Raw genomic sequence first — 11,271 nt, forward strand, 5'->3', positions numbered from 1 at the left:
AGTGGTGGTTGTGCCTGCTTTCTTGTATCACGGCTGGTGATGGCACCTGATGGAGGTGCTGGTGGAGTGGAAGTAGAGGATGAACATGGTGTCCATGATGAAGATCGACCTGCAGAAAAGTTAGTTCGTGCCAATGCCTGTCGATCCTGCTCTTCACGTTCAGCTTTACAAGCAAGATGGAATAAACGAGTGATATTATTATACTCCTTATACTCTAGGATGGTCTGAATCTCTCTATTTAATCCACCCAATAAACGTGCAAGCATAGCTTCATTCTCCTCAACAATACCACATCTAATCATGCCAGTTTGTAATTTCTGATAATATTCTTCTACAGAATTTTTCCTTGTCTTAAACGCTGCAATTTTTGAAGTAATTCACGTTGATAATATGGTGGAACCCAACGAGTACGCATAGCAGTTTTCAAAGCAGCCCAAGTAGCAGGAATAGGATATAATCTACAATGCTCAGACCAGCAAACACATGCAAAACTAGTGAATTCACAAACAGCAGCAGGAACACGTCTCTCCTCGGGATATTGTAAACATATAAATCGTTGTTCAGTTTCTAACTCCCAAGTAAGATATATATCAGGAACATATCTACCCTCAAATGGTGGAATATTCAATTTTAGTTTAGGGAGATGGTCATGATCTCGTACCTGAGGGTGAGCCCTACCATTGCCATTATTTGCATGTGGACGACCTGGTGGTTGCTGTGCTGGTGGTGGCACGTAGTTCTGATTTTGATCAACCTCATCCTCGTAATCGCTGGCAAAATCATCCTCCTCCGCATCAGCAGCAGGAGCCACAGAAGTATCAACAGCAGCACCAACAGTTTGGCCAGGTGCAAGAGGGAGACGGCTCGCTCGGCGGAGGGCCGTTTCATGATGTGTAGGTAGTCGTCGTCGTCGTCGTTGTTGTTGTTGTTGTTGTTGTTGTTGTTGTTGTTGTTGTTGTTGTAGAGGTGCGTTAGGTGCAGCCGGTGGTGGTGGTGGAAGACGCGCGAGCAATTCATTAAACCTGTTATCGAGCTTTGTTTCGAATGTCTTCTCCATGTCATCTATCTTCTCCATGGCCTCTTCAAATCTGTTTAGCACATCTTGCACCTGTCCACTCATCATTTCCTGAAATTTATCATTCAACTCCTTATTCGTCATGTTCTCCCAGTCAGTCTCGTCGGTTTGTGATCCTGCCATGGTTAGCAACAATAGAAACACAAAAGAATATGATCCTACAGAATACTAACAAGAGGTGGTGGTGGTGTCACAAATCCTTCAAACCAATCTCAAATTCTTACTAGTTCTTACCCAGTAGCAGGCGGTGATCGGCAACCGTCGTAGTCAAAACTCTCAAAGCTTGGATAGAGCAATTACCAGGGAGAGTCAAACGCACGACGTAGATGTATGTGGAGCTGGGAAGGCTTATAATATGGTAGCAAAAAGGGTCAGCAATAATCAATTCAGAGATGCAAAGTTGAATAAACGCTCAACGACGGTACTGTGCTGGTCCTAGGCTAGACCGTGCTAGAGACGCGAGCCTAGAACACTAACAAAATCACGACGCTGCACGTAAACAATGGAGGAGCACACTCTGAATTTTTTTTCTCTTTTTTTCACTTTTTTTTGCACTTTTTTTCCTCTTTTTTTTGCTCCGCAACAATTTTTTTTCAAAAAAGTCTACAAATGGTCTAAAAACTGCCTAGCCAGAATTTTCCAGACTTAATTTTTTTTTTGAGTTTGGAACTATTTTTCTTCTGCGGGCAGCACGGAATCTCAGGAGTCCTACTCTCTCATGACTCGTAGTATGGCGTGATCTAGAACTCGAAAACAAAGCAACAAATACTGGACACGGACTAGGACTGGTGGCGGAGATGAATCTGGTGGAACTCGGACTGTGGTGGTATATCTGGACTCGGATTGGTGGTAGTATATGGCGATGGTATATCTGGACTCGGATTGGTGGTGGTATATGAAGATGGTATATATGGACTCGGATTGGTGGTTGTATATGGCAGCGGCGATGTATATGGTGGGGTGGTGGTATATGGTAATGATGATGATGATGGTGCGGCGGCGGCGTGACAACCTGTGAACAGAACTCGAAAATCTAAAGGACTAGATGCTAAGACCAGTAACTTGACACGACGATGCAACCGCAAATTCAACAAAGCAAATACAGAAAAGATTATGCAAAGGCTCAGATTGGTTCGGATAGGATGAACTAACCCTAATTTTTTTGGCTTTTTCGTGGACTATAGGTATGAAGAACAGACTCGAACTAATCTACGAAAAACTGTAAAATCTCACCGAGCAACCTGAAAATCTGATACCACTTGATAGAGGCAAAGGTGTCCCGATGTTCCAGTGAGATGGTGGCTATCGTTTTCTGTGGGAGTCGACCTTGACGATCCGACTACGAACGTGCGAGACGTCGCGCCTTAGCAATCGCTAAACCAACTTCCAAGGGTTATTGACCACGCCGTAGCACGATCAACCTGACCACGAGGGTTTGTTTCCTGCGAGCAAACGAAGAACAAGCAAGAAACTAAGATTGCAATCTGGATATTGCGAATATAAGATGAAAACTTTATTGATCAAGGTGGGGTTCAGTGACATCTTGGTCTGGTCGTTGGACACAAACGAAGTACGCGAAGTTGCAGCTATGGTGAACTTTTAATCTAAACAAAACCCAAAGCCTAAACGATGCCCTAAGGGCTATATATATGGAGGAGAGAGGGGAAATTTCGTGGCCCTTGGTGGAGGGGTCTGAAACCAACCCTAACTCTTGTTTCCCCACATATACGGACTCTAAAAACAACCTATACTTAAGTACTTCGAAAATACATGGGCCTGGCCCAATAATAAGGTGACGCAGCACCTAAAATAGTCTCGGGACGAAATTTATGAAGTGGCATCTTGTATATTTCGTCCCATGCTTCATGCACTCATTATGGTGGCTTTAGAGTCCTGGAATCATCACTTGTAACTCCGTTCTTGTTCCCCTTGCGCGTGCCATCATCTCCATGCTTGAACTTGCTCCAAGGTTCATCTTTCTTGTCCAAGCTAGGCCCTTCATTTGCAAGCAAAACAAATGTATCCAATTTAGGCAGCATCATATTCTCATGAACATTAGAATCGTTACCAAGAAACGAAAGTACCTGATAATTCAATTGGCGTGCGTGAGCTCTAGTAATCGGTCCAGTGTGTATAGCAGCAGGGGCTGTGGGTGTAACAATGGTATTGATGTCCTCATCACTACCGCTGCGGAGCGGTACTGCCGCTTGTGACTCCTCAGCGGTACTACCGCTGGGTAGCGCGGTACTACCGCTGGGACCCAGACAAGAGAGAGAAGATCTCTCCGTCGAAGCTGAAGTCGAGGCGATAGGGCCAGGCAGGCTAGCGGTAGTACTGCTGCGGAGTCACCGGCGGTACTACCGTTGCGGAGCGGTACTGCCGCTTGTGACCCCTCAGCGGTACTACCGCTGGGTTGCACGGTACTACCGCTGGGACCCAGACAAGACACAAGAGAGAAAAGATCTCTCCATCGAAGCGGAAGAGCTCTGAGGGTGAGAAGTGGATGTGTACGTGTTGATTCCACCCAAGCAATACCCCAGCAGACCCCCTCTTGATAGTACGGTGCCCTCTACGCAACTAGTCCACCGAAAGAGAAACGAAAGAGCTACACCGTCTTGAATGACACTCCGAGGGGAAGAAATCGTCTCGTGCCAAGGATGAATCTCTGAAATATTCAAAGCATACGATTAGTCCGCAAACACGTTGTCATCAATCACCAAAACCACATCGAGAGAGATATGCCTCAACAATAAGCAACAGTGTGGTGAGCAAATTACAGTAATGGTTAAATTGCATTATATATGAGTATGAATATTAATGACATAATTAGCATAAGAGTGTCACATCCGTAAATCTATAGACCGTTATCCGATTGCATCTATAGCTATTACTCCACTCCAAGGCCACTATCCAGCATGCATCTAAACTGGCGAGAACATTGTGGCCAGGTCAAAATCGGCAAGCCGCTGGAGAGAGACTCTCACCCACGTGTCGAACCCAATGTCAAGGTTTCTCCCCTCCTTGGTCACCCAGATGAACGGCCGGTCGGAGCCTCCAGGCCGATGGTGAGCTCAATGATCTGCCACGGTAACAAATAGGCGAGCACATATCATGGAGGCCTCACATTGAGCCAAGAGATGATCCAGCCTGCGTCCATGGCCGGGCGATGGCCTCTCACACCTTTCGGTCGAGCCGAGCGCGTCTGAGTAGCCCTTCATGAACATGCCTTTCAAGGCGACCCACAAAATGATGCAATAGGTCGTGACAGCTTCAAAACCGGGCAATGGGCAAGGCTGTGCTACAATTCTATTAGCCAAGCCAATTGTTGGAACTGCTACAATATGGAAGCATGCATAGTTTGGTCCACGGCCCATCGGCTTCAAGAAATACTCCCTCCTTAATAATCTAAACGTTCTTATATTAGTTTACAGAGGGAGTACTTTACTTCTTGCACAAATAAGAATGATGTGTCCATTGTTCAATTACGCTTCTCGAAGCTCGCATTTTCTTTGTTCTCCTGATTGTGAAGTTCATTCATAGCAATATGAAAATCGTCCGATGAATCCATTTCGCTGGGACCGATCGACTTGAGGTGGAACAGGGGATCTAAAATTCCTTGCAAATATAAGTAGTTTATCTCGGCTGCAACTTGGTGGCGTAGGTAGGCAAAAGATTCAGGAGAAAATCTGAGGGGAACAACAACTATTTTTGTCTCAAATCTAAGCCTTCTAAAAAATATTCTTCACAATATATCAAAGCCGGGGGCGCCATTGAACAGCTCTAGGAGAATGCATGCGTTCTGATATCACTACGCACAACTCCTATAGCTACTGACCCTACGCTTCACACACCCTGCCTTGTACTATCACTGAAGAGCTCGGCTGCTGCTGCTGTGTACTACAAAATCTTGAGGACTGCCTAACGACATCATCGGCCGACATTTCGCGACGATCGCCAATCCAGCCTCGGTCCGAGTCCTTATTTGACTGAACACGCTAAAATCCATCACTTAACAGCTGCAGACTTCGATCCAGCCTTGGTCGGGGTCCCAGTCGGGCAACGGCAGGCCGGTGCATGCCAATTCCCTGATCCTGCCGACCGGGCTATTCGACGACATGTCGTCGTCGTCGGGCTCAAAGTCTGACTCCCAAAGTGCGGCGTCCAGCGTGCTCGTGGGAGACTCCCACGTCCGCTTCTTCACCGCCTCCTCCTCTTTCTTGATTGGCGTTGCCAGTGCCACGAATGGGTGCTCTAGGAGCTGCGCCGCCGTGTCACGGTCAGAGGCGCGCCTCCGCAAGCACCGGCCCAGGAAGTCCTTAGCCTCCGGCGAGAGCCACTGTGGCACCTCTGGTACGGCGTCGGTGAACCCGATTCGGTGCAGCACGGCGAACACGTTATCATCGGCGTCACCCCACGGGACGCGACCGCCCGTGGCCATCTCGAGGACGGTGCACCCCAGCGCCCACACGTCCGCCGGGGGACCCTGCTCCTCCCCGCGCGCCACCTCGGGCGCCATGAACGTCGGCGTGCCGCCGAACGGCCGCTTTGTATGACCCGCCGCCCTCGCGCAGCCAAAGTCGGCGAGCTTGGCCCGCCCGTCGGCGCCGACCACCACGTTCCTTCCCTTGACGTCCCCGTGCACCATGAGCCTCTCGTGGAGGTAATCCAGCCCCCTTAGCACGTCCGCCGCGTAAGCCCTTACGGCTTCTTCCTCGAGCCCGCGCCGCTGGTGACAACCTCCACCGTTCCTTGCCGCCGCCGCCACGTCGGCGAGTGATCCGCCGGGCGCGAACTCCAGCAGCAGGTGATCCAGCGCCCCGATCGAGCGGAACCCTAGGCACTTGACGACGTGCGGGGAGGATAGGCCGGACATGATGCCCCATTCGCGGCGCAGCTGCGCGGCATCCCCGGCAGCCGCCGACTTCACGACGAAGAGCTCCCCGGAGGCCGCGTCTTCCGCGAGAGATACAGCAGCACCAGACGCGCCCTGGCAGAGCGGGCGGAGCAGCGTCCAGCCGCTGCTCCCGTTGATCGGTGCAGCCATTGCTAGCTTTCTCCCGGCGTCGGCGGTGTGGTTCATGTTTGTGTGTCGGGAATGCCACCCAGTGGTACGTCGATGGGTCTGGTGCGGAAGGTATTCATAGCGGGAGGCTGGCATGCTGGCAGGCAGGCAATCTGCATGCAGTGTCAAAGGGGCCAGAGTAGGTAGCGCGTGGCGATAGCTCATTGACATGTGGGCCAGTATGGCCGGTTGGGAAGTTAGCAACGTGGAGCTTATTTAGGAAGGGAACACATGTTTTAGCCAGTTTTTTCCTTCCATATATGCATGTTGTGCAGGCAGGGAAAACTAGCGGCTAAATGGGAGGCGTGTTTTATTTTCGAGTTTAATAGGAATCAAACGTGCCAAATGTGGAGAACTGTTAGAGTTTTGGTTAGTCATCCACCTGTTGAGTCTATATACGGTGAAAGTAGAAGGGAGAAACAACGAGGACACAAGATGTCGACCACATTATTCCTCCTTTCAATGGACGACGGGATAATGAACAACAGCGGAATAGTACCGACTAGCGAGCGTTGCCGGTCACTTTGCATCCTGAGAGCATCTTCAACAGCTGCCCAACGCGTGACGCGTTAAAAATAAGTTTGCAGTGCGTCGATCACCTGCTTTGGCGTGGCGGGGAGCGCTGACTCCAGATAAATTTAGCACGCGCGTAACTCCAGTAGGCGCGCTAAAATGTAGCGCGCACGCTCTCGCACGAACACTCTGGACTAGATTGCATAGATATTTTTTAGATACTAGTAATAATATATGTGCAATACATGTTTATATTAGGTAAAATACTAGTTTCATGTTATATTATGTAAGATATATCTGTTGCACGTTGATATTTGGTAAGATATCAATTATTTTTTCGCAGGAATGATAGGATATTAATTACATGGCAGATTTAAGGGATAGCGTTGAGTCAAAACCTGTTTATAACCAATGAAAGTGATGGGTAATTAGAGCGTTAAACGTGTTTGATGCTCAACATTGAAGCGATTTGAACCGCTAGATAACATGATTTGACGGCCGAGATGGTTTGGATCTGTCCATTTGGATCTTTTTATATTGGTTTGGATATAGATAAAATAAACGATACATAGTCCATCATAGCATAGATAAAATTGTACATAGATTTTTACATAATTCATAGCATAGATAGATAAAACTACGGTGCAACTACATAAAAACTACAGTGCAACTAGATAAAAACTATGGTGCAACTACAACCTACTCCGAGTCGCCCTCCTCATCATCATCCTCGCTAGTGTTGTCCGAGGTATCAAGCCAAATGTCCTCCCAACGAGAATCATCATCCTCAAAGAACGACTCCCCACCTGCTTCGATGATATCGCACTGTGATATGGCCAGTGCCTTCCGCCGACGCCTGTCCGCCCGCTCCACGCGGCGCCTTGCCGTCCTCTCCGCCCAGTAGGGGCACTCGTTGGCGACGTCTTCCGGGTGGCGCCGGTGTCACTCCGCCATGCTCCGCACGATCCTGATCCGTGATAAGACGAGGCGGAGGGGCGACGGCCTGCGCCTGCTCGCGCGTGTAGACGTCGTGAAAGTTCATCTGCGACGAAGGCCTTTCAAGGCGCCACGCCGCCGCGTCGTATGTGCGGGCGGTCTCGTGCGCGGATCTCGAACGTGACGAGGCCGAGCCGGACGTCACCGGACCGAATCTCGGTGTAGTAGGTGCCACCAGGGCGCTCGCGGAGCAGCAGAGCAAGCGGCAGAGGGAGCGGGGAGAACGCGCGTAGCAGTGTGAAGACTGCGTGGTAAACGCCGTAATTTATAGGCGCGCCGAAAGCGGTGCACCAAATCTAGCACGCGAGCTGCATCCTTTTCCCCGCGCGCTAGATTCCCTTCTCCGCGGGAGCGCGTAAAAACGTCCCGCGCGCTAAAGTGACATTTTACCCCCGCGTGTCTTTTGACACCGCTGTTGGAGATGCTTTGATGAAACGGCCAAAGAAGCTTCTATCCGCGCATGCGTCATCACAGAAGAACGCCTGGCACAAACGCCAGCTACTTCGGTGCTTCCCGGTGTCCACCAGAGCCCGGCACCGAAGCGGCGAAGCCGTGGCTAACTCCTGTTCCGCCAGCGGGCGGCCAATTCCATCCGCGCGCCAATGCTGCACGTCGCCGTCGCAACGAAAAGCTCTCCGCGTTTGCCGCCGAGGTTCTTGTCCACTCGTGGTTCTTGCCAAGGCCTGCACTGCACCTCGAGATGCTTCTTGGCTTCTCTCTCCACATGTCACCATTAACCTCGGACGGGCGACGGGTACATATACGGCATGTCTGGCTGAGCAGCTGTGGCACAGCCGGCAGCCCAATGGACATGGACATGGCGCCGCCGCTACACTTCGTGCTGGTGCCGCTCCTTGCGCAGGGCCACGTGATCCCCACGGTGGACCTGGCGCGCCTCATCGCCGGGCGCGGCGGCACGCGCGTCACCGTTGTCCTGACGCCCGTCAACGCCGCGCGCAACGGAGCCGCCCTGGAGCACGCCCGCCGCGCGGGGCTCGCCGTCGACTTCGCCGAGCTCGACTTCCCGTCGGCCGCGGCGGGCCTGCCAGAGGGCTGCGAGAGCCACGACATGGTCAGTGACCTGTCACATATCAAGCTTTTCTACGACGCCATGTGGCTGCTCGCGGGCCCGCTCGACGCGTACCTCCGCGCCCTGCCGCGGCGGCCTGACTGCCTGGTCGCCGACACCTGCAACCCGTGGACGGCGGACGTCGCTCGACGGCTCGGCATCCCACGGTTCGTGTTCCACGGTCCGTCCGCGTTCTTCCTCCTGGCGGCGCATAACCTGGCCAAGCACGGTGTGCGCGACCGCGCCTCCGGCGAGTTCGAGCCGTTCGAGGTGCCCAACTTCCCGGTGCGCACGGTCGTGAACAAGGCGATGTCGCTCGGGTTCTTCCAGTGGCCAGGGCTGGAGGCGCAACGGCGCGAGACGCTGGACGCCGAGGCCACCGCCGACGGCTTCGTCGTCAACACGTGCGCGGCCTTCGAAGGCGCGTTCGTCGAGGGCTACGCGGGGGCGCTCGACCGAAAGGTGTGGGCGGTCGGGCCACTCTGCCTCCTAGACTCCGACGTCGAGACGACGGCCAGGAGAGGCGATCGCGCGGCCATGGACACTGGCCGGATCAGCTCCTGGCTCGACGCGAAGCCTCCACGATCCGTACTCTACGTCAGCTTCGGCAGCATCGCCCGCTTGTTACCGCCGCAGGTCGCCGAGCTCGCCGCCGGGCTGGAGGCGTCGGAGAGGCCGTTCGTCTGGGTGGCCAAGGAGGGCGACGACCTGGACGCCGGATTCGACTCGCGGGTGGAGGGCCGCGGCCTGGTCATCCGTGGGTGGGCGCCGCAGATGAGCATCCTGTCGCACCCGGCGGTGGGCGGCTTCTTGACGCACTGTGGCTGGAACTCCACGCTCGAGTCTCTCTCCAATGGCGTGCCGCTTCTGACCTGGCCTCACTTTGCCGACCAGTTCCTCAACGAGAAGCTAGTCGTCGACGTGCTTGGCGCTGGTGTCCGTGTCGGTGTGAAGGTGCCGTCGACCCACGTATTCCTGGACCCTGAGACACCGGCAGTGCAGGTTTGGGCAGACGATGTCGTAAGGACGGTGGCCAAGCTGATGGACGACGGGGCGGCAGTGCGGGCAAAGGCAATGGAGCTCGCAGCGAAGGCAAGGGAGGCCATGGCAAAAGGCGGGTCCTCGGACAGAGACCTGGTGGGCATGATTCAGCAGCTCAGAAAGCTTGCGAGTAATGAGAAGGATGAAGTTGTGTCTACTACAAGTGTAGATAGGTCATAATTGATTGAGACTTAACGAAATCTCGATCAAGTGACATGATATTTAAGAAAGAAAAAAGAAAAGGCAGAAAAGAAAATTTGCATGTATCTCAAAGAACTTACTAATGTTGCATCGACTGAGACATAACCAAGGCTAAGTCGACTGACATCTAGCAAAATTCTTTTGATATGTCAGTTGTTGGGGGTATCTTGTTGAGGGCAGTCCTCCTGCATTAGTATCTAATAAATTGCATGATTTGTATGATATAAGTTGGACCCTTTTTTTGAAAAGCACTGCTACATGGACGACATTCATCAGACGATACATGCAAGACAATTGTGAAACAACAACTAACGGCTGAATTAGCCATCGTCCCAGTGTCGTTCAGCAATGTATCTTCCGTGAAGTACTTCCGTTTTTTGAAACAAATTGCAGGACTAAATTGCAAAGAGCCAGTGATACAACACACCCCATAAGATCAAAAGATTACAAACAAGATCTTGAGAATCCGATTCACCACATCCACCAACACGAAATGCCGGTTGTGAAAGAACATATTTCAAATGTGATGGGTTATTGTTCGCGGACGTACCCAAACGCGTTGGCCATATTAGTAGGAACCAAAATAATGTTAGTCATTGCTCTTCTTTTGGTCGCGTGGAAGCAAGAAGTACAGTTTAGCTGTGGTCAAGCCCTGCAAATATACCCACACTTTGTACGGAGGGTTTTGTTCTTTCTTGAGTAAGGAAAAATCCATTTTATATCCCCTAAAAAAACAAGTTAAACATTAGCATCCAGTAAGCAGTAAAATAGTAGCCGTGGTCAGCAGTAACATGATGACAGTGTGATTGAAAAGGAAAAGTAACACGATGACAGTAAACGATCTGGGTGTGTTTGGATCGGAAACGAAGTTGGAATGTCATTGTTCCATTTCACTGTAATGGGTAGGTTATGTTCGTGTGTTTGGTTGAGATATTTGATGGAATAGAATGATTACGTTTCAACGTTTGGTTTGAGTGATGGAACAGAATGAATTCAGTTCAAAACATCTCCTATATAAAAGTGACGAGACTAGCTCTCATATGCATAGATATACAATAGGGAAACGATTGGGCGTGGTGCGCCGGCCGAACTTTGGGCCGGTCGCTTCCATGCGCGCTTCGCCCCAGCCATCCATCAAGCGACATGTAGACACGGGGGCCACCAAACGCTATCTTCTCTGCTTTCTTCAACCTCACGCGAATCTCGCCCCACAATGCATGCATCTCTTGCCTCCCCCGTTGCAGCACGCGAGCAGCTCGCCGTTGACCATAGATGTAGTTTGGAAGATCGAAGTCCCCGCCGCCCATGGTTGCA

The 11,271-nt window shown here is 51.4% G+C and overlaps 1 protein-coding gene and 1 pseudogene across 1 annotated transcript; one reads left to right on the forward strand and one right to left on the reverse strand.

Annotated features, from left to right (window-relative positions):
- Positions 1 to 3,103: 3,103 nt before the first annotated feature.
- On the reverse strand, positions 3,104 to 6,308 carry LOC125554624 (mitogen-activated protein kinase kinase kinase 18-like). Its single transcript, XM_048718127.2, has one exon. The coding sequence runs from the start codon at positions 6,306 to 6,308 to the stop codon at positions 5,085 to 5,087; it is 1,224 nt and encodes a 407-aa protein (XP_048574084.1). The 3' UTR covers positions 3,104 to 5,084.
- A 2,013-nt stretch (positions 6,309 to 8,321) lies between these two features.
- On the forward strand, positions 8,322 to 10,167 carry LOC125554613 (UDP-glycosyltransferase 73E1 pseudogene; annotated as a pseudogene).
- The last annotated feature ends 1,104 nt before the right edge of the window (positions 10,168 to 11,271 follow it).

The sequence above is a fragment of the Triticum urartu genome, chromosome 1A, assembly GCF_056163025.1.
Source record: "Triticum urartu cultivar PI428250 chromosome 1A, HENAU_Tu73, whole genome shotgun sequence".
NCBI lineage: Eukaryota > Viridiplantae > Streptophyta > Magnoliopsida > Poales > Poaceae > Triticum > Triticum urartu.